The 20,020-nt window shown below is 37.0% G+C and overlaps 1 protein-coding gene and 1 long non-coding RNA gene across 2 annotated transcripts; both read left to right on the top strand.

Annotated features, from left to right (window-relative positions):
- Window positions 1–8,199: 8,199 nt before the first annotated feature.
- LOC115919539 lies at window positions 8,200–10,374 on the top strand. The gene is made up of 3 exons (XR_004061894.1): window positions 8,200–8,678; window positions 9,560–9,737; window positions 10,246–10,374. It is a non-coding gene; the product is annotated as an uncharacterized LOC115919539 (long non-coding RNA).
- A 1,369-nt stretch (window positions 10,375–11,743) lies between these two features.
- On the top strand, window positions 11,744–13,873 carry LOC100888653 (alpha-N-acetylgalactosaminide alpha-2,6-sialyltransferase 2-like). Its single transcript, XM_031000039.1, has 3 exons — window positions 11,744–11,854; window positions 12,135–12,286; window positions 13,609–13,873. Exons 1-3 carry the CDS (start codon window positions 11,825–11,827, stop codon window positions 13,871–13,873), a joined length of 447 nt encoding a protein of 148 aa, XP_030855899.1. The 5' UTR covers window positions 11,744–11,824.
- The last annotated feature ends 6,147 nt before the right edge of the window (window positions 13,874–20,020 follow it).

Here is a 20,020-nt window from a genome sequence, read left to right on the forward strand (position 1 = left end):
CCCCGTTTGTCCATTGCTGTGGCGTCGAACGGAGACATTGCTGCAGTTCTAGATGAGAATGAACTTGTTCTGATCACTCTAGTGGAAATCGATGTTTGCAAGGCTTAAAAGTACTGTCATTTCTCAAAAGAAAACGTCATATATGCATTACGTAATAATAATAACAGGCATTTCTATAGCGCCATCTATCTAGATAATTATATTACGAGGCACATTTATTATTACCCCGGCTTTAGCCTAGCAGCCGTTTATACAGCGCTCCAGCATTTCAATTTCAATTTCAAGGAATTAATTCCTGCCAGGTACCCATTTACATCACCTGGGTTGAGTGTGGCAAATGTAGATCAATGTCTTGCCAAAGGACATTAGTGCCGCGGCGGGACTCGAACCGCAGACCTTGCGATCGACAGTCCGGCGACGTATCCACTCGACCACGACACCTCTTCAGTATAATTTTGCTAACTTAAAAAGGAAGATAGTGATAATTATTGTTGCCCATTTCATATATTTGTATATTATGTATATGTGGTGAATATCATTTAAACCTGTCATTTGCCATTACAGACTGTATATTCAAAAGACTGATATTTTTTCTTAAATATAAGTTAGGTTCAAAGACTCTCACTTGTTCATACCAACAGGATGTCATTCTTTCAATTTCCAAAGAGAACTCCCCATCAATTTTTTGGTATTGTTTGTACCCTGCATAATTAATATTTCAACAAGATTATTTTGCCAATTAAGTAACTTACACATATTTTATTTCTCAATTATTATAATATTTCAATTTATTGATTATATAAACAAAGAGTCTTGTGTCGGTTGATGGAAATTTGAGAAAATATTGACAATGGCTTATGGCCAAAAATTCGTGTAATTATGATCTTTCCCTCACGGGTGGTGGTTGTTTTTTTATTCTTACTTTTTATTACGTTTACTTTTGTATGTATCCTACTTTGAATTGTTTTAATTAACAAATATTTTATCAACAATTTCTTGTAGTGTTTCACTCCCGATTTACTGATACCGTCGTATGAGTTCTGCTTCCGATGAATTATCGAACTCCATTAAAAAAGATAATCGCATTATTATGATAAACTGTGTGTATAGGTAAAAATGAAAAGAGTATTGTGCTGAGATCTGTGAATTATGGCTACTCTTCGGTTGGCGATGGTTAAGCGGGAGGCTACAATTTGATTAAAAAGAATGTTCGTTCATGTCGTTGAAAACTGAATGTAAAAGAAAATATAAACTAAATAATTATAGCAGAGGTAGACTAAACTGGGACTGAAATTCGGTTTGGAAATTGTTATGCTGCTGTGATGTTTAGCTTACCTCTGACATATCAATTTATCAATCTAGGTATCAAATATGTTAAAGAAATCATGATACACTAAATTGTTCTTATTTGAATTAATTTATGTAGCAATTATTTCCGCATGCATTATACATATGATAACTTTGCCCATTTCTTTGAGTTCGGGAACATCAGCTTGTTTAACCAATCTTGTAACTTAGCTTCAATCTTTTATCATTTGTGTACTCTATCTTTCTATACATCTTCATTTTATTTCACCTGCGTGTACCGATTTCATCTTTATTTCTTCATTCTAATTATCAAACTAGAAACCTTCATAATTATCTTTGGTTTAGAAATCACTATCTCCATTATTCTTCTTGGGCTACCTACTTCGTTATTGTTGCAATAAACCTGTAAAATTATTTCTGTTTTAATCAAAACAAATGGCAATTGAGAATGAAACTTGTAAATCACATGTAAATATTCAAAATATTTGTTCGATTTTCAATATATTTTAAGGCGTTATCAATGTACTATTATGCCATGCACTTTTTACTCTGTAAAATGACCAACTTAAGTTCTTATTTGTATGTTCGATGATAAACCAAACCAAACCAATACCATACCGTGTCCGTATGAAATCATTATAATTGTTGAAACGATATTTTAGAGTTCCTTTTTATGACTCACATTGTATTCTATTTGAAGAATGTATTCATGAATTACTATACATTCATGCCAGTATATCAATTTCACATTCATCGACCTTTACTCTAAAATTAGTTTGATAGATTATTGACCCACTTGCACCTATATAGAGGCACAAAGTTAAACATTATAAATAGAATTATGCCCATTTGTTATTGGCTGTTAAAGGGTAATTAACCTCAAACCAAATGATTACTTCAGTTTTTAGGCCATTTAAAACATTATCTGAAAAATATATAACATCATAACATACATTTGTCGAAAGGGAGGACGTAACTCTTTTTCAGAATCCTTCGTCTTTCGCGGCTCGAGAATTTTCAGAACGTCGCCATTGTGTTCGCGCACGGCCCGTTCTATGGCGTATTGCATGGATTCGACTGCTATTGCGTACGTGCGTTTCTCTGCTGTAAAGTGTAAAATGATCATTGCAGATCACATCGTTTTTCCTTTTGTTTTAGAGGAACAATCAGAGGCGGCCCTCCCGGGGGGCAGGGGGGCACAGTGCCCCCCCCCACTTTTTCAGATACCCCAGAAGTGCCCCTTTTTACATAGGAAAAGTGCCCCTTTTATTTTGTAAGAAGTGGCCCCTTTTACATAAGACGGGTGCCCCTTTTACTTTGACAAGTGCCCCTATTACTTACTAAAAGTACCCCTTCCCCCTTTTCACCTCTGACGAGTGCCCTTTTTATTTTTGACACGTGCCCCTTTTCCTTCGACATGTTCCCATTTTCCTTTGTAATAAGTGTCCATTTTCCATTCTCATGAATCTTGAAATTATCTTGAATAAGTGCCCTTTTTAATCTCTAGTAAGTGCCTCTTTTCAGGCACGAGAAGTACCCCTTTTCATTTTTAATAAGTGCCCCCTTCACCTCTCATAATTGCCCTATTCAAAACTGAGAGATGCTCCTTTTACTTTGACAACTTCCCCTTCTTTCCTTTGCAAGAAGTGCCCCTTCTCCTTTTAATAACTACCCCTTTTTTAACTCGGATGAGCACACCTTTCATTTTAACATGTGCCCCTCTTATTTTCCTATAAGTGCCCCTTTTCCTTATGATAAGTGCCCCCATTAAAAACAAAAGAGCTCCTTCCCCTTCTCATAACTGCCCCTTTTAAAAATCTGAACGGTGCCCCCTTTCCATTCAACAAATGCACATTTTCCTTTATTATAAGTGCCCCTTTTACACTTTCATAAGTGCCCCTTTTCATATCTGGTCAGTGCTTCTTTTCAACTCTGATAATTCCCCTTTTAATAATGATACGTGCCCCTTTTCTTTTCTAATAAGGGACCTATCCCCTTTTCACCTCTTATAAATGCCCCTATCAAAATCTGATGGGTGCCCATTTTCCGTCAACAAATGCCTATTTCCCATTTTCGTAAACGCCTCTTTTTCATTACTGGTGTGTGCCTCTTTTCAGGTGAAAAAATGCTTCATTTTCACCTCTTAAAATTACCCTTTGTACTTTGACACGTGCTCCTTTTCTTTTCTAATAAGTGTCTTATCCCTTTCGATAATTGTCCCCTTTTCATGTAATCATTAAACGTGCCCCTTATTTAAAGCGACTGAGAGCAATTTCCCCCAAAGTGCGCTCGCTCGCATTTAAAGATGATTATGTTACTTATCAAAGGTCTTTTCAGTTTTCCGTTATGAGAATGTGCTTATAACCCCATCACGATTGGCTTTTTTCCTCTTTATAAGATTTAATTTTTCGCACTGCGACCTCACAGATCTTTAAAATTTTTCTCGCTCGCTTCGCTCGCTCGTAAATGCATATTCAGACATCACACCCAACTATAAAGTATGATGCTTAAGCGATATCTTGTATGATGTATGAAGAGAAACAAATATTGAAATCATCCCTGATAATGTAACACAATGTAGGGGTATATACCAATGTCTAAAAAATTGTATATTTTCGATTTCCCCCTGTAGGTGCCCTTTTTTCCAGAAAGTGCCCTTTTTTGTTGCTCCCCCCCCCCCCCCCCCCCCCCCACTTTGGAAGTCGCTCGGCCGCCCCTGGGAACAATTATTACAAACACTTGACTTGGCAGTACACGATGTTTGACGTGTATTGCATTTAACGCGAGCGCCGCGCGCTACATCAATTCTCATTGCGATACGTCATAACCCGGAAGTTCTGAAGGAAAATTTCGACAAAATGGCAGCTTCCTTGGGGAACAGACCACGTCGTAAATATTAGGAAATGGGATCTCTTTATTGTACTTGCAAGACGATATTATGTGGCCTTTTTATTATAAAGGTTTTTATATCAAATGAAACGTTGTTTTACTCTCTATTTTATGATAATGCTTCATAGTCAAGAGGTTAATTCCCCTTTAATGACACATGACCCTATCACCATTCAAATTGATTTTTAATATACCTCTTTATTAAATATTAGACCTATATATACATATATATATATATATACACATATTTCATTTTATATTTAAACTATAAATAATTATATGTATAATTAAAAGATGCAAACTTAATAGGCTTTTTCATTTTTGGTTTACTGTGCTTTTTGTGAATGCGACCTAGCTTTTCCATGATATTTTATACGTTGTTAGCTGTAGGGCCTTACTCTTTAACCTTCTGAAAGTGACAATTTATTCAGAATATCCCTGAAGAAAAAAAAAAAAACTTATACAAAATATTTTTTTTGTAAACCGCATCCGTTTCACAAAACTTGATATCGATAACAAGTTGCAATAAGCTACTAAAATCGTCGCATTGATTGGCTAAAAGAAAATTTGTCATGCAATTCTAGTATTTGTAACAAGTTGTAACAAAACAGATCCCATGTGCCTTTAATTTGGGAGGTTTAAAATTAGAAACTGAGGGGTATTAGCGCTACATTAAATGTATACTACATTCTTATGTTAGATTGGCTTCAGTAAAAGGGGGAGATGTGAGTTGGTCTAGCGGTGATGTCCGCGGTACTTCCGGTCAGATCTCAGTCACGTCTTTCGGACGGTCCCCAGACGTAACTAATCATTCTTATTATAAACGTCTGTAATTTTTTAGATGTCAATCAAAAAGTGTGATTTTTTTCTTCTTCAAACCTTTAAATCTTCATTAGCGAGTACAGCTCAATCCATCTTTATATGCACTTGATATGTATTCAGAGTAAAATAACTTATAAGAGAACATTTGTTCATATAAACTTGAAGATGGGCTACGACCATGCTGTGGATCATGTAATCAGTTTTTGTTGACCACTCTACGTTATACCTCACGTCGCTTTTCTTTTCACTTTTTAAAAACTCGCGTCGTACCATGGACCTATTACATGGTCGTACCAGTGATGAGAGTTTAATTCTCATCCCCCTGGTCGTACTAAGCAAGCCGCTATATGGCGCTTCAAGCCGTGTAATATCCATAGTTTCCACCACGGGGGGCTGATACCTCTTGCCTGAATATCCTCGCTGCCCGGATATGAGGTGATGGTTGTCGGAATATTGGTACAGGTGTATATTGAAAATTATCAGAAACTGAAGCCACTCCCTCCCCCTCCCTCCCCCTCCCCCCGACGTGCCCACGGTGAGAACACAGGTTGCATTATGTGCACAGTGTGATGTGTCACAATGTAATTGAACAACAAACTTACACTTCAATTAACTGTTTTACAGTGTCAGGTATCAGTGTGTGTTTAGAAATAAATCATTATGGATGACGTGTATGAATATGAAACCGATCATGTGTCGTTTTACTATGATGGTGTAAGGATATAGAGTGCTTTGTGTCCATAGCCAAGTGTATTATAAAGTAGCATGTGTTTACTTTGTAGCATTCTTTATTGCATTCATTCAGTATAAATGAAAAAAAATCATACATCTACATTGATATACAGTGCGTCCCAAAAAAAACTATACACTTTTGAAATGGCTGCTGAATAAATAATATATGATTCTGGGGGGAAAAGTTTTATATGTATGGAAAGCTCATAAACTCAACTTTTTTTTTGCATCTGTGACTTGAATAAAAACCTTCACCCCACATTTAAGTTATTGTAAGATTAGTTGAACATCTCATTGATTTACTTAATAACCAGATGGGGATTATGTAAATTGATTTTTCAAATACGGTTTGTTGACAAAAAGAATGTCACAGATAGTGTTGGCTACTTATTCTTCAGGTTAGATGGGTGATAGATTGAGTGATACATTGTTGATTAGATTGGTAGCTGAATGTTGATTATCTAATGAATTGTCAAGATATGCACAAGCACACCCAGTCAGAGAGAGAGAGAGAGAGAGAAAGAGAGGGGGCATACATGTCCTCTTGACCCTTATCCCATCTACCCAACAAAGTCCTACCCTACATTTCACCTCCCCTGCACCATGTACCATCACCCCGTCCTGACTTCCATGAACACACCACTGAGTCTACCATGGAAACTTACATTGTTATACGGTAATAACAAATGCAATTCCTGTTCACTCATGCATAAAATGTTAATCCCATAAACCACAAATTTCATTCAGCAATCCCAAACTCATCACAATTGATCATAAATTGGTCATATCATCCTCAATTCCGTAGGCTCCAAAGGATTTACCTCTCACAAATTGGAAGGCTACTTCCTGCACAACCTAATTTTCATACCCTTTGCAAAAGTGAGCAGTGTTCACCCAAGCATGAATTATTTTCGGACCTTTTGGTGTCATATAAAAGTTGAGTTTATGAGCTTTCCATACATATAAAACTTTTCCCCCCAGAATCATATATTATTTATTCAGCAGCCATTTCAAAAGTGTATAGTTTTTATTGGGACGCACTGTACATAACATATTAAAATGTAAAGAAAATTGTACAGCCCTGATATATACATAATATAGTTAAATACACAGTACATAATGTCTTCAAATTAATTATACTGAATGAATATCATAGATCGAAGCCTTCCCCTCCCCTCCCCCTCCCCCTGACAAACAACAAACATATTAATAATATATGAGTATTGAATTTGAGGTATTAATAAGGTAATAATTAATGTATTGTAGCTTTAACTAAATGAAAGCTGTTACTAACTAAACAATTGTAATTACTCAGCTGTCTAATCAATAATATTCACCGTCCAGTAGGATTTACCATTCAACCAATCAGACAGATATAAAAGTTTTCATGAAAAAATATCCCTCACCATTTATTCTATAAATTCACATTTCCCTCCAAATAATTGAAAGTCATCATACTGCATAGGATGTGAGCTTGATACGTTGAAGTGCATCAAAGAAAGTCTATTCCAAACACTAATGAATAGTGCTTTCATATTTTATATTGAATTCTCAGGAGTGTGAGTATTTTTTTATTTTAGAATCATTTCATTCAGTACTAATGTTATGATATTAGTTTCCGGAGTACTTTTTGTTCACATGTAAGATGTATAGGAAAAGATGGAGAATATGGTAGAAGACATAGTATTTAGTAAACTGATTAATTTTTATTTCTTGGTTTGCTTAAATTTGGTTGTTTAGAAGGACTCCCATAAGAAATAGCAGTGGACACCGCCTCAAAGCATTTGTATGTGCAGCGGTCATCTTTAACAAAATTAATATCAAATATCAAATAAAATGCCCTCCCCCCTCCACATTTTTGAAAAATTTACGAGAAACTTTTTAATTTTACACGGACTTGTGCATGCTTCTTTTTTCTTCTTCTCCGCAGACGTTTTATTCAATCTAGAATCTGATGGGCTGATGCGATGCGTTTCCACAACAAATCGTATGTTAGATTGGTCTCCATCCTAGTTTGGGCTACAGTGGGTACCCTGGTATACATCGCTCAGAATACAATTAACGAAGCATACAGAAGAGACAGGTGGGTGAACAACATTTCCCCCCATTAAAGTCATTTCTTTTCAAAGAATTAGCTAGCACTGTTTCTAATATTGAGATTCATCCAGTTATTGAGTTAAGGAGATTAACTTAAGGAGATTAACTTGCTAAAAACCAGACCACACCTCAAAGTAGTCCTAAATTATTCATAAAATTCACATGTCGCTCTAAAGAAAAATTGAAAGTACTTAAATGTTTCACATATTTCTATCAATTACAGTTGGAAATCAATGTCTAAGACACATCTACTGTTCATAGTGCAAATCTTATTTAAGCCTGTGCTATCAATTGGAGCTCTCCTGGCTAACTCCGCCTTGATTTTGGGCCAAGTATGGGTTGCCCCGCCCCTAGAGTCGAGTTATGTCAGAACCGCCGTGAAGAACCTCTGTCACTTTGAGTGTGATTATGAGAAATGCACTTAATGGGACCTCTCCATGATTCAATGATCGAATGAAGATTTTAAATGTTTTTGTGACATTTGCCAACTACAAGATGTTCTTCTGATTAGAAAATCTCATTAAAAGAAGGTTGGAGAGTTTTTTTTTTAATACTTTTTTTCTTTGTGAATAGTTTCATGAATTTTGTTGTGGACCTAATCATTTTTTTAACTGATTCAATTTTGCAGATTTGCTGGTGATGACTTAGCTGAATCACACCAAGTTGTCTTAGAACGTGACCTTTTATTCCTGGGAAAAGAGCATCAATTGAATTATCCTTTTGATGTTCAGGAGCAGAAAACAAGACTGAAGCATCCTTATCCATTCATCACAATTGCTCCAAATAATTCAGAACTGTCTTTCAGGATAGATAAAAAGTTTAAATTTTCTGTAAGTACAAGTTTGGTTCGATATATCTCATAAATCAGAAATGGTATTCTTCTTTATATTGCTAATTTGCTATGATGATAAGTGAACGAATTCCTCTTTGTAGTATGAGATACAATATTTGGAAGTATTAAAGGATCAACCTCTTAATATATTATACTTTTCTTTTTATTTAAAAAACCCAAATATTGATGGCAAACGAAAGTCAATAACACCCGAATCTTTTAATACACTATTGCCCTGTATCAGAAGCCTTTTATAGAAGAGTTACGAGAACCCATGATTAGAAACCATTTATCTCCACTTTTGCACAACACTTCTGATGGAGTGTCATAAGCAACTGTGTGTTGTAAATGGAAAGCTACTGAACTCCCTTCAAAATGGGACGTCAATGTCAGAGTTCTGTCTATGAAGGGACTCTGCTTCATGTACACCATATCAGAAAACTACCAGAAAACAATGAACTTGCTAGAAGAAAAAAAATCTAGGTGATAGGAAAAGAAAAGCCCTCTTGTAATGTTTAGGGGAATTTATGTTGAGTTTTTTACCGGTATAGTGGAATTAACAGTTTTGTTCTTGAGATTTTATTGTGGGCTACCTTATAGTCTTATACAAGAAGAGTGTCTACGATGAACTCTTATTTGTCCATCCCTTTGATCATTTAACAGCATTCTTAACTCCAACCCTACACCTTTGACCAAATAAAGCCCAGAACAATAATCGCTGGAGTAAAAAGTCGTATCACTTCATAAGGTTGTGCTTATTGCAGGGGGGAGTTAATTATGTGCTGGATCTCGGAAGTATCGAGTTTCAACATTATTTTTCATCATGATTGCACGAATAAGCTCATTTAATATTTCATAAACCTCTGTTTCTTCAAACAGTCTTGTCCGTATTCGTTACAAGGCAAACTACAGGAGTCCCAATGGGCTTCCCAGTACTATCAACCAGCCGTAAAGATGATTATGACAGATGGCAATATTAATCAGGAAGAATACAAACGTTTGAAAACATACCATATGCCATTTGGATTCTTTGATGAAAATGAGCTCAAGTTTGAAGGTGAGAGTGCTGTGGGAGGGGGGGGGGGGACTGAACCGTGTAGTGATGTAAATATATGTAAAGAAAATGTTCTTAACAAAAAAAAACAAAAAAAAGCAAAAAAAAATTGCACTGGAAACTGAATTTAAATGGTTTTTAAAAACTTTTTTTGTTTACTGTTATTTCTTTATTACCAATTTACCCATGTAAAGATGTATCAGTCCAATGTATGTTTGTCCCATACGTCCTACCAATATCAAGGATAATATCAAGATACCTCTTCTAGTACTATATCTTAGATCAGACCAAATAACAAGGAAACTGGCACTTGTGATGTTAATATATTTATTCTCAATATTCTGGAACAGCAAATATTCAAATACCTGTGACTTGTACATTGATATCAGCTAAATTCTCTTATTCCAGCTTTGTAATGGGTTTTATGTCCGTACTTAAAATGATCATGGATAATGCTAAAAATAACCAAATTGTGCTGACAATGCTTTCAATTTTTATCTTTTTTCATCAGAGCTCTCCAAAACATTGAAACTGTTTTCGGAGGAGGAATCCGTTCTTGGTTTCGGGAATCATCAGAGACCTCGATGCGTGAGCTGTGCAATCGTGGGAAATGGAGGAATCCTGAATGGATCTGGCCTGGGCAAGGAAATAGACAACCATGACATGGTGTTCAGGTAAAAATCGTACCGGTGTCTCGATGTCAATGTTTTGTTTTGGAACGAAGTACATTTGGCTCATGTGAAATTAGCCTGTGTAAGAGGACTATTTCTATGAACTTTATTGCTGCTGGAAATGCATCTGATATGTTGTTAAAGGACTTTATTCTGCAGTGTTCAGATATACGGTGTTATAATTTAGAAAAGAGCTATTGAAATGTTTATAACCCATGAAATGTCCCTGTAAAACTACCGTTGATGAAGTATTACTATCTTATCATTAGCGTTCAGAAATTTATCCCTATAGCCTCATGATAGTCACTCATCAAGGTGCAATTTGTTGTTACCCTTTTCCCTTTATTTGTAGAGTGTTTCAAACAAACCCCCTCGTCTTACCCAACACTTGCAAAGATATTCTTTTGCACACAAAAAAGGGCAAAAGAATAGTATTAATAATAATAATAATAATAATAATCTAATAGTCCACTCCAAATTTTATTAAACCGAAACGGAAATTCTTTTTGCCCAATTGATTGTGAGCCCGGCAGCCACTGAGCAGCGCCAGATCGACGTTGGTCTATCCCTAAAAGAGGCGTGTTCCCCGCATTCCAGAGGGCGTTCAAAATACGTACCCGCTGGCGGACGGTGCTAGCTGCCTATTGACACCAACAGAATACGGCTCTTACGCAGATGGCATGTTCCGAATGCATACATGTGCCGAAGTAATGCCAATCGCAGTTCGGCTCTAAGATTCGGCTGCTGTTTCCGCCCACTTTCGTGACGTCGCGATCGTCAGCGATCAGCTGGCTTGGCGAAGGCAGGCCAGGCCGCCGCGCGTACTTTGATTGACAGCTGTATGCAAATTAGAAGTCAATCTTCGGAACCAAGATGGCGATGACTAGAGCAGCGATAACTACACTGGCGGGAACGTGCCACTTTAATGTTGAACACCAAACAAGGTAGCAACAACTCCCATCTTTTAACGTCTTTTGGTATGACGCGGCCGGGGTTCGAACCCACGACCTCCCGGTTGTGAGGCGGACGCTCTACTGACTGAGCCAACACTCCGGTGACTCCATTATTGTTGTCTATGATCATGTGCTTGATTTAACCTAAATCCGCGGTAACACAAGATATTTGTAGATGATGGATGCATTTAGGAAATTTAACACTTAGTTGTGATTTTCAAAAAATGTACAGGCATTCTTTACCTCACCATTAACTGAGTGTTTGTTACTTACCTTACTAGGTGTATCCAAATACTAGCGAATTCAAGATCTTTATCTAGTATGTTACCTTTGAATGAAATCTAGAACTGAAGTTGAAATTCCTCCATTTTATTTCAGAGTTAACCATTGTCACAGGAGAGGCTATGAGCATGATGTTGGTACTCGGACAACTCATTATGTATTCTTTGACAGATCCCTCATCCATATGCAACAGGCTGATATACCAACAGACAAGGTAGACAATTAGTTGAACGTCGATCACAAGCTCTGGCGACAATTATTGCTCCGCAAATAATGTCCTACTCTAAACTGAAACGTAACTTCAAACCTGGACCACACCCTTTTAGTAACCTTAGTAAGAAGCTGCATCTTTGATTAAGTTTGATAATTGACATTAGCATTTTTGCAATAAATGTTAACTTACATGTATTTTAATGGTCAATGTAAGTTCACCGAAATGTTTGTTTTGTTTTGTTTGTAGTATATTTCATATAATCATTGCTTTATTCTTACAGGGTATCAAGTGGGTCTTCCTGCCTTGTAGATTAAACGACTATCACTACATCTCAGAGGTCGTCAAGGGAACTAATCCTAAACAGAAGCTGAAAGCTCAAGCTGCAGACGTCAGACTACTGCACCCAGACTTTGTCAGATATGTTCACAAAGTGTGAGTACTCTTTCAGCCCTTAAAGGTATAGACCAGTTCTGGTCATGCGATTGCATTGTGAAAGAAACGCTGTGGAATCGATCAGAAAAGGTTGATCATCTAGCATATCAGTATTGGTGTGTACTGCAGGGTTTTGGAATCATCAACATGATAGGAAATTTGGCCCAGTCTTGAAAAAGTTACAAGCACCTGTACACAGAAAGATGTATATGGGACTACGCGATATCTATCCAGTTCGGATCGATATGATAATTTACCAAATATATCAATTAGTAGGCGGTTTCCCGAAAAAATTGTATCATCACGTATTAGTCAAAACATATTCTTTCACGTGATTGGTAATGAGAGCTTCCATTCCATTTTTTGAGAGGGGGGGGGGCGTTTCCGAAACTGGTCTATACCTTTAAGACAATGATTGATCAACATCAATCTATTGTTTCTCAGCACACTGCTAAACAAACCGGTTTTTGGCCATTTGAGGTTATGTATTCTTCTGTTTTGTCTATTTTTTTTTACCGGACTGTTAAGAAAGCATGTTTATGCTTGTAAGTAAGCAACCAGGGGACTGACAGCTTGAAATCCTCTCCGATGGACTTGGTAATGAGGATTTAATGCCTAACCAAAGGAAATTAGTTCATCGACTTGGTTTCAAATCCAGAACCTCCCAGTTACATGACCACTGCTCGACCATTGAGCCATCGCGCCTGATATGTTTTCAGTCTGATATTGGTCTCTTCGGTGCATTGACTAGGATAGTAATCATTATCAATCATGCTACTAGTCAGGACATAATTTTGTATATGATTTAAATATTGTACATACCATTTAAATACTGCAACTGTCTCTCGTACTCTCTGGAATTTACTTATAGAGGGGATATGATAAACTATTTGCATCAGTAGAAATATTTGTTATTGCTTTTTTCTTCTTGACTGTGAAGTAGAAGTTGTGGGTCCAAATCCTAATGGTACCAAGGTCCATAGACAAGGAATTTGATCTACTCACGTTTCAGTCAACTCATATGAAGTAAATGATTCTTTGCACATAATGCCCCCCTCCCCCTTCTCCCATCAGTGAAAAGGAAAAGAAATAATGAGAAAGAAATAGAGAGGTACAAGAGGAAATAACAGAAATAAAGAATATCATGATACAATCCCTCTTTTACACTCTCTTCAATCAATGGCCTAATAGTTCTCCCGCATTTATTAATTCAAGCAAAACCCATGCCAACAACCCCCCCCCCCCCCAAAAAAAAAAAAAAAAATGCCACTGTATATACATATCACCTATATACATGCTCCCCCTTCGTTTGATGTTTTCAGCTGGATGCGGACTGAGTCTTTCCGTCCAAGTACGGGTGCTGTGATGTTCATGACGGCTCTCCATTCTGGATGTGATTCTCTCAGTGTTTATGGCATGGGATTTAATCACAAGTACACATCGTACTACTACGATCAAACCTTCACTATTTACAAGAATTTGAAACAATGGCACGATTTTGCAAGAGAGATTGAGATCATGAAGAAATTGGACAAAGCTGGTATTATTAAGTGGTACAAGAGAGATGTGCCTGAATTTTATTCGTAGCCAATTGCTGGCAAGACGCACTGTTTTTGTCCCATGATACATTTTTCTCTATTTTTTAATGGAATTTGTATGAGCTGACTGAAATCCTACCAAAAGGAGATAAGATATTATGTTTGTGAATGTAGAAAGAAATTTTATTCTTTGGACATTTATTTGTCTCACAAGGTGGTAGGGAGACAACAATTCCCCACATGTATACAATTTGTATGTATTGTGAGAAAGATAGAAGTACTTTTTTATTACTTTTGATATATATTATGTACTGAATTTTAACATATTCACCTTCACCTAAAATCTAAATTGTACCAATCATAAGTACCATGAGCTGTACATAACCATACAGTATTTTGAACGGGGGGGGGGGGGGGGTGGTACTGTTATGAAATTGGTTCCTACTAATTCCATTTTTTTTAAACTATTCTTATTCATACCTCTTATATTGATGTCATCAATGGAATCATTGTAGAACCGAAGAGAGAAGAATGCCACATTCAAAGTCGCATTATGCCGTAGCAACATTGGAGTTGACAAAAACGCCACTTCTTTGACGATCAGCCATGCATGAAGTTTCCCGTCTTCTTTTGTGCATGGCCGATCGTCAACGAAATTGAGTTAAGTCTTTTATCAACTCTGTTTGTTGCTACGGCAGGCAGCTAGTGAAAACGAAATCGTTTAATAAAATGATGGAAATGCAACCATTACTTTAAAAAAAAAACAGAACTTTGTTATTCCTTGTAGGGATGAGTCATGTCGGGACTTTATAAACCGGGTCCCGACGGCCTCGCACCGATCGGGACCCGGTGTCCCGAAATCAGCTCGCAGGATTTGTCACTTGCCTCTATAAAAAGCGCATATCATCAGTATGTCCCTTAAAACTTCCTGGCTCATTTTTCCTGATTGAGGTGTCATCATTTTATGAAAGGGAGGAAACTGAACTTTCTAGAAATGTGATGTTCTCTTTGAAATTCAGATACCGTTCGCCAAATGACTTTTTGGTACCCTTTCTTCAAATTGTTTTTAATAACTCATGCGTGAAATATGCATCATTATGAGTTGCATCAAATGAAAGAGAAGGTTCTAAGCTTTACAAATATGTGTCATTTATTGATTCTAATTGTGATTAAGTTATGGTAAAACATCGATAGTTCTCGGTTTCGTTTTTTTTCTGGGACGCACTGTACATCTACATTTTATTTCACCGGCGTGTATAGATTTATGTCTATTTCTTCATTTTTTTAATTAAACTAGAAACCTTCATATCTTTGGTTTAGAAATCACTCAATTCGTCCTCGTGTGCTACCTACTCCGTCATTGTTGCAATAAACATGTAAATCATTCATTCTTAAATTTCTTTTTTTACTCAAACAAATGGCAATTTTATGTTGACAATGAAACTTGTAAATCGCATGTAAGTATTCAATATACATGTACTTATTCAGTTTTCAATATTATTGTTAAAGTCTATCGATGTACTTTTATGCCATGTACTTTTTACTCTGTAAATTGACCAACTTCAGCTCTTATCTGTATATTCGATGATTGAATTAATTTTAATAAACCAAACCAAGAATACCATGCATGTCCGTATTAAATCATTGTAATCAATAAAACAATATTTTGGAGTTGAATCTGGGTTACCTTTTTATGACTCACATTGTATTCTATTTTAAGAAACTGTTTAGGAATTACTATACACTAATATTTACATTATATCAATTTCACATCTATCGATCTTTATTATAAAATTAGTTTTTATAGTTTATTGACATACTTGCACCTGTAGGGCTATATACAGGCACTAGTTAAACATTAATAGAAGTAGGCATATTTGTTTTTGGCTCTTAATGACGAACTGGATTTTTAATCTATCTTTATTACAAATTAGACCTTTATATATTTCATTTGACTTCATTTAATATGAAATATAAATAAATATATATAAACATGTATTATAGGACGCAAACTCAATAGGCTCGTTTCATTTTTGTTGTACCGTGCTTTTTGTTAATGAGACCAGGCTTTGCCATGATTTTTGTCCATGTTGCTAGCTGTATGACCTTACTCTAAAACATTCTGAAAAAATGATAATTCAAGTTGAACTTGATAATTTATTCAGAATATCCCTGAAGAAAAAAAAACTTATACACAATGATAACAAAAAAACCCGGATCCGTTCCACAAAACTTGATATCAATAACAATTTGCAATAACTATTACAAGCTATTGAATTCGTTGCATTTGATTGGCTGAGAGAGAAATTGTCAAACAATTCTATTATTTGTAAGAAGTTTTAACAAAACAAATCACATGTGCCTACGAGCCCCTCTGCACTATTTATAGCTACTTGCGCCCTCTATATAGCAAACGATGCCTGAATCGGTGACCATTGATTCCCCATGATCTCCTTTTTCTTATGTTTATTGAGAGCTGATTTGATGAGATAACCACCTGCCATTAGCCCTGCAGGGAGGTCTAATCCCTTCTGGCTGCGTTCGATGGGCTTTAAATTTGGAAGGTCTAAAATTTGAAACCGAGGCCCATTATATTATAGCGCTAACGTTTTATTAGGGGAGATGTGAATTGGTCTAGCGGTGATGTCCAGACGTAAATCCCCAAACGTAAATATATAAACGTCTGTAAAAATCATAGTGACACACATTATCCCCCCCCCCCCGCCGCCCAACCAGCACCACCACATTCTGTCTACGATTGTACATGTAATGTGCAGTAAATCTGCATAACATACAGGGAACCCTGGCATATGAGTCCTTCTCCTTGCATGCAGGGGCGGCCGAGCGACTTCCAAAGTGGTGGGGGGCACCAACAAAAAGGGGCACTTTCTGGAGAAAAAGGGGCACCTACAATGGAAAATCTTAAAGTGAAAATATACAATTTTTTAGACATTGGTATGTACCCCTACATTGTGATTACTTTATCAGGGATGATTTCAATATTTGTTTCTCTTTATACATCATACAATATATTGCATTGTACTTTGCAGTTGGGTGTGATGTCTGAATATTCATTTGCGAGCGAGCGAGGAATTTTTTTAAAGATTTGTGAGGTCACACAGTGCGAAAAAGTACATCTTATAAAGAGGGAAAAACAATCCTGATGGGGTTATAAGCACATTCTCATAACGGAAGACTGAAATGACCTTTGATAAGTAACATAAATAAATAATTTATAAATGCGAGCGAATTTTGGGGGAAATTGCTCTTAGTCACTTTTAATTAGGGGCACGTTAAATGATGAGAGGAAAAGGGGACACTTATCGAAAGGGATAGATTAAGAAACTTATTAGAAAAGAAAAGGAGCACGTGTCAAAGTACAAAGGGTAATTATCAGAGGTGAAAATGAGGCACTTCTTACACCTGGAAAGAGGCACTCACCAGGGATGATAAAAGGTACTTCTGAGAATGGGAAATGGGCATTTGTTGACGGAAATAGAGCACCTATCAGATTTTGATAGGGGCATTTATAAGAGGTGAAAAGGGGATAGGTCCCTTATTAGAAAGGACAAGGGGCACGTATCATTGTTAAAAGGGATATTACCAGATGTGAACAGGGGCACTTATGAGAATAAAAAAGGGGCACTTATATTAAAGGAAAATTTGTATTTAACAAAAAAGGGGGGCACCGATCAGATTTTAATAAAGGCATTGGTCGGAGGTGTAATGGCGCTTTTATGAGAAGGGGAAGTAGCTTTAATTAAGTAGCTTTAAGAAAAATAGTCACATGTCAAAATAAACGGGGCACTTATCAGCGATGAAAAGGGGTAATTATGAGAAGGGGGGTGGCACTAATAAGAAGGAAAAAAGGCGTTTACTAGAAAGGAAAAGAGGCACATGTCAAAATAAAAGGGGCAGTTATTAGAGGTGAAAAGGGGCACTCATCAGAGATGAAAAGAGAAATTATCGGACGGTGAAGGGGGCACTTATCTGAAGTGAAAAGGAATAACTTCTCGTACCTGAAAAGAGTCATTTACCATAGGTGAAAAGGGGCATTTATGAGAAGGGGAAGGCGCTCTTTTTTAATTTAATGGGGGCACTTATCATAAGGAAAAGGGGCACGTGTTAAAATTAAAGGTGCGCTTATCTGAGTTAGAAAGGGGTAGTTATTAAAAGGGGAAGGGGCACTTGTCAAAGTAAAAGGGGCACCTCTCAGATTATTTTACAAGGGCAATTATCAGAGGTGAAGGGGGCACTTATCAAAAATGAAAAGGGCACTTCTCGTGCCTGAAACGGGGCATTTACTAGAGATTAATATAGGCACTTATGAGAATGGAAAAATGGACACTTATTGCAAAGGAAAAAGGCAAAAATTTTCGAAGAAAAAGGGGCACGTGTAAAAAAAAAGGGCACTTATCAGAGATGAAAAGGGGAGGGGCATTTTTATAATGAAATAGGGGCACTTTTCAAAGTAAAAGGGGCACTTTTCCCATGTAAAAAGGGGCACTTTTTCGTCTGTAAAAAGGGGCACTTTTGGGGTACTTGAAAAATGGGGGGGGGGGCACTGAGACTCCCTGCCCCCCGGCAGTGCCGCCCCTGCTTGCATGATCTAACTATAGAGCTCTATCCAGCTCTGTATATAAATCAAGGAGTCACTACCACTCCGGAACTCCTATATATATATATAGGGGTGGAACTTGTTCTGAGTACAGTGTCCTCCCACCTCAGTCTAGCTACGGTGGTACGCGCCCGCTAGCTAAGCTGATCTGATCTTGTGCAATGCAGCAAAGCATGGAGAGTCATAGACCGAATTTTCCGTCTCTTTCGTTCGTTAGCCTCTTTCTGGGGTAGGGTCGGCCGGCTCTCTCTTTAGAGACGGAAACCGTCTATACACATTCCCTTGATAACGCCACGGCCATTTCAGGTCGTAGCGTTTTGCCCCCAAAATCCCCAAATTATTGCATTGTACATGTTCCAAGCTGCATTCTACGTGTTTCAAAATTTCTATCTTTCGGTAATTGTATTGTTTTGACTACACACTCCCATTATTTAAGTTATTGCATTGTATTATGTTCCAAGCTGCATTCTATGTGTTCCAAAATTTCTATCTTTGGGTAATTGTATTGTTTTGCCTACACACTCCCATCATTCAAATTATTGCATTGTACATGTTCCAAGCTGCATTCTAGGTGTTCCAAAATTTCTATCTTTGGGTAATTGTATTGTTTTGCCTACACACTCCCATCATTGAGATTATTGCATTGTACATGTTTCAAGCTGCATTCTACGTGTTCCAAAATTTCTATCTTTAGGGGATAATATTGTTTTGCCTACACACTCCCATCATTCAAATTATTGTATTGTACCAGGGGCGGATCTAGCTTTTTGCTAAGGGGGGGGGGTTGACCAAAATAATGACGATGCGGAGCATCGTCCACGAGCCGCGAAGCGGCGATCCGATTTTTTTTGGGGTGTTTATTTGAACCCCGTAAGTGATGTTTTCCTGGCATCTATTAACACAATGGAGACCATAAAAAGCAGTGCATGATAACGTCTTTTTAAATCAAGTAACAGTTAAATACACAGTTATATCCAGAGTTATCATGTGTTTGGTTAAGTTACCAGATGAGTTGAAAATCTTCTCAAAATATTTGCACTTGAAAGGGTTTCTCTCCAGCGTGCGTTCTTTTTTCTTTCTTTTTTTTTCACTTCGGCGGTGGCCCGTGTCCTCAAAAAAGCTGATGGGGGGGGGGGGGGGGCAAGGGACTCTGTGACATTTGTTCGCCCAACCCCCCCCCCCCCCTCCCCCCAAAAAGAAATAATAATAATAATAATAATAATAATAATAATAATAATAATAATAATAAATGAAATAAATACATAGAAATAGAATAAAATAAAATTACAAGTTTAAAAAAAAAGATAAGATTTAAAAAAATGGTCCCCGGATTTTTTTTTTTTTTGGGGGGGGGTTGCAACCCCCCCAACCCCCCTCTAGATCCGCTTCTGTGTACATGTTCCAAGCTGCATTCTACGCGTTCTAAAATTTCTATCTTTAGGGGATAATATTGTTTTGCCTACACACTCCCATCATTCAAATTATTACATTGTACATGTTCCAAGCTGCATTCTAGGTGTTCCAAAATTTCTATCTTTGGGTAATTGTATTGTTTTGCCTATACACTCCCTCATTCAA

This window comes from Strongylocentrotus purpuratus, unplaced genomic scaffold, assembly GCF_000002235.5.
Source record: "Strongylocentrotus purpuratus isolate Spur 01 unplaced genomic scaffold, Spur_5.0 spur5_scaffold_6, whole genome shotgun sequence".
Lineage (NCBI taxonomy): Eukaryota > Metazoa > Echinodermata > Echinoidea > Camarodonta > Strongylocentrotidae > Strongylocentrotus > Strongylocentrotus purpuratus.

Coding starts and splice junctions, on each gene's coding strand:
- LOC100888653 (XM_031000039.1), top strand. CDS start 11,825: ATGCAACAGGCTGATATACCAACAGACAAG. Junction 11,855..12,134: donor CTGATATACCAACAGACAAG/GTAGACAATTAG, acceptor TTATTCTTACAG/GGTATCAAGTGGGTCTTCCT. Junction 12,287..13,608: donor GTCAGATATGTTCACAAAGT/GTGAGTACTCTT, acceptor TGATGTTTTCAG/CTGGATGCGGACTGAGTCTT.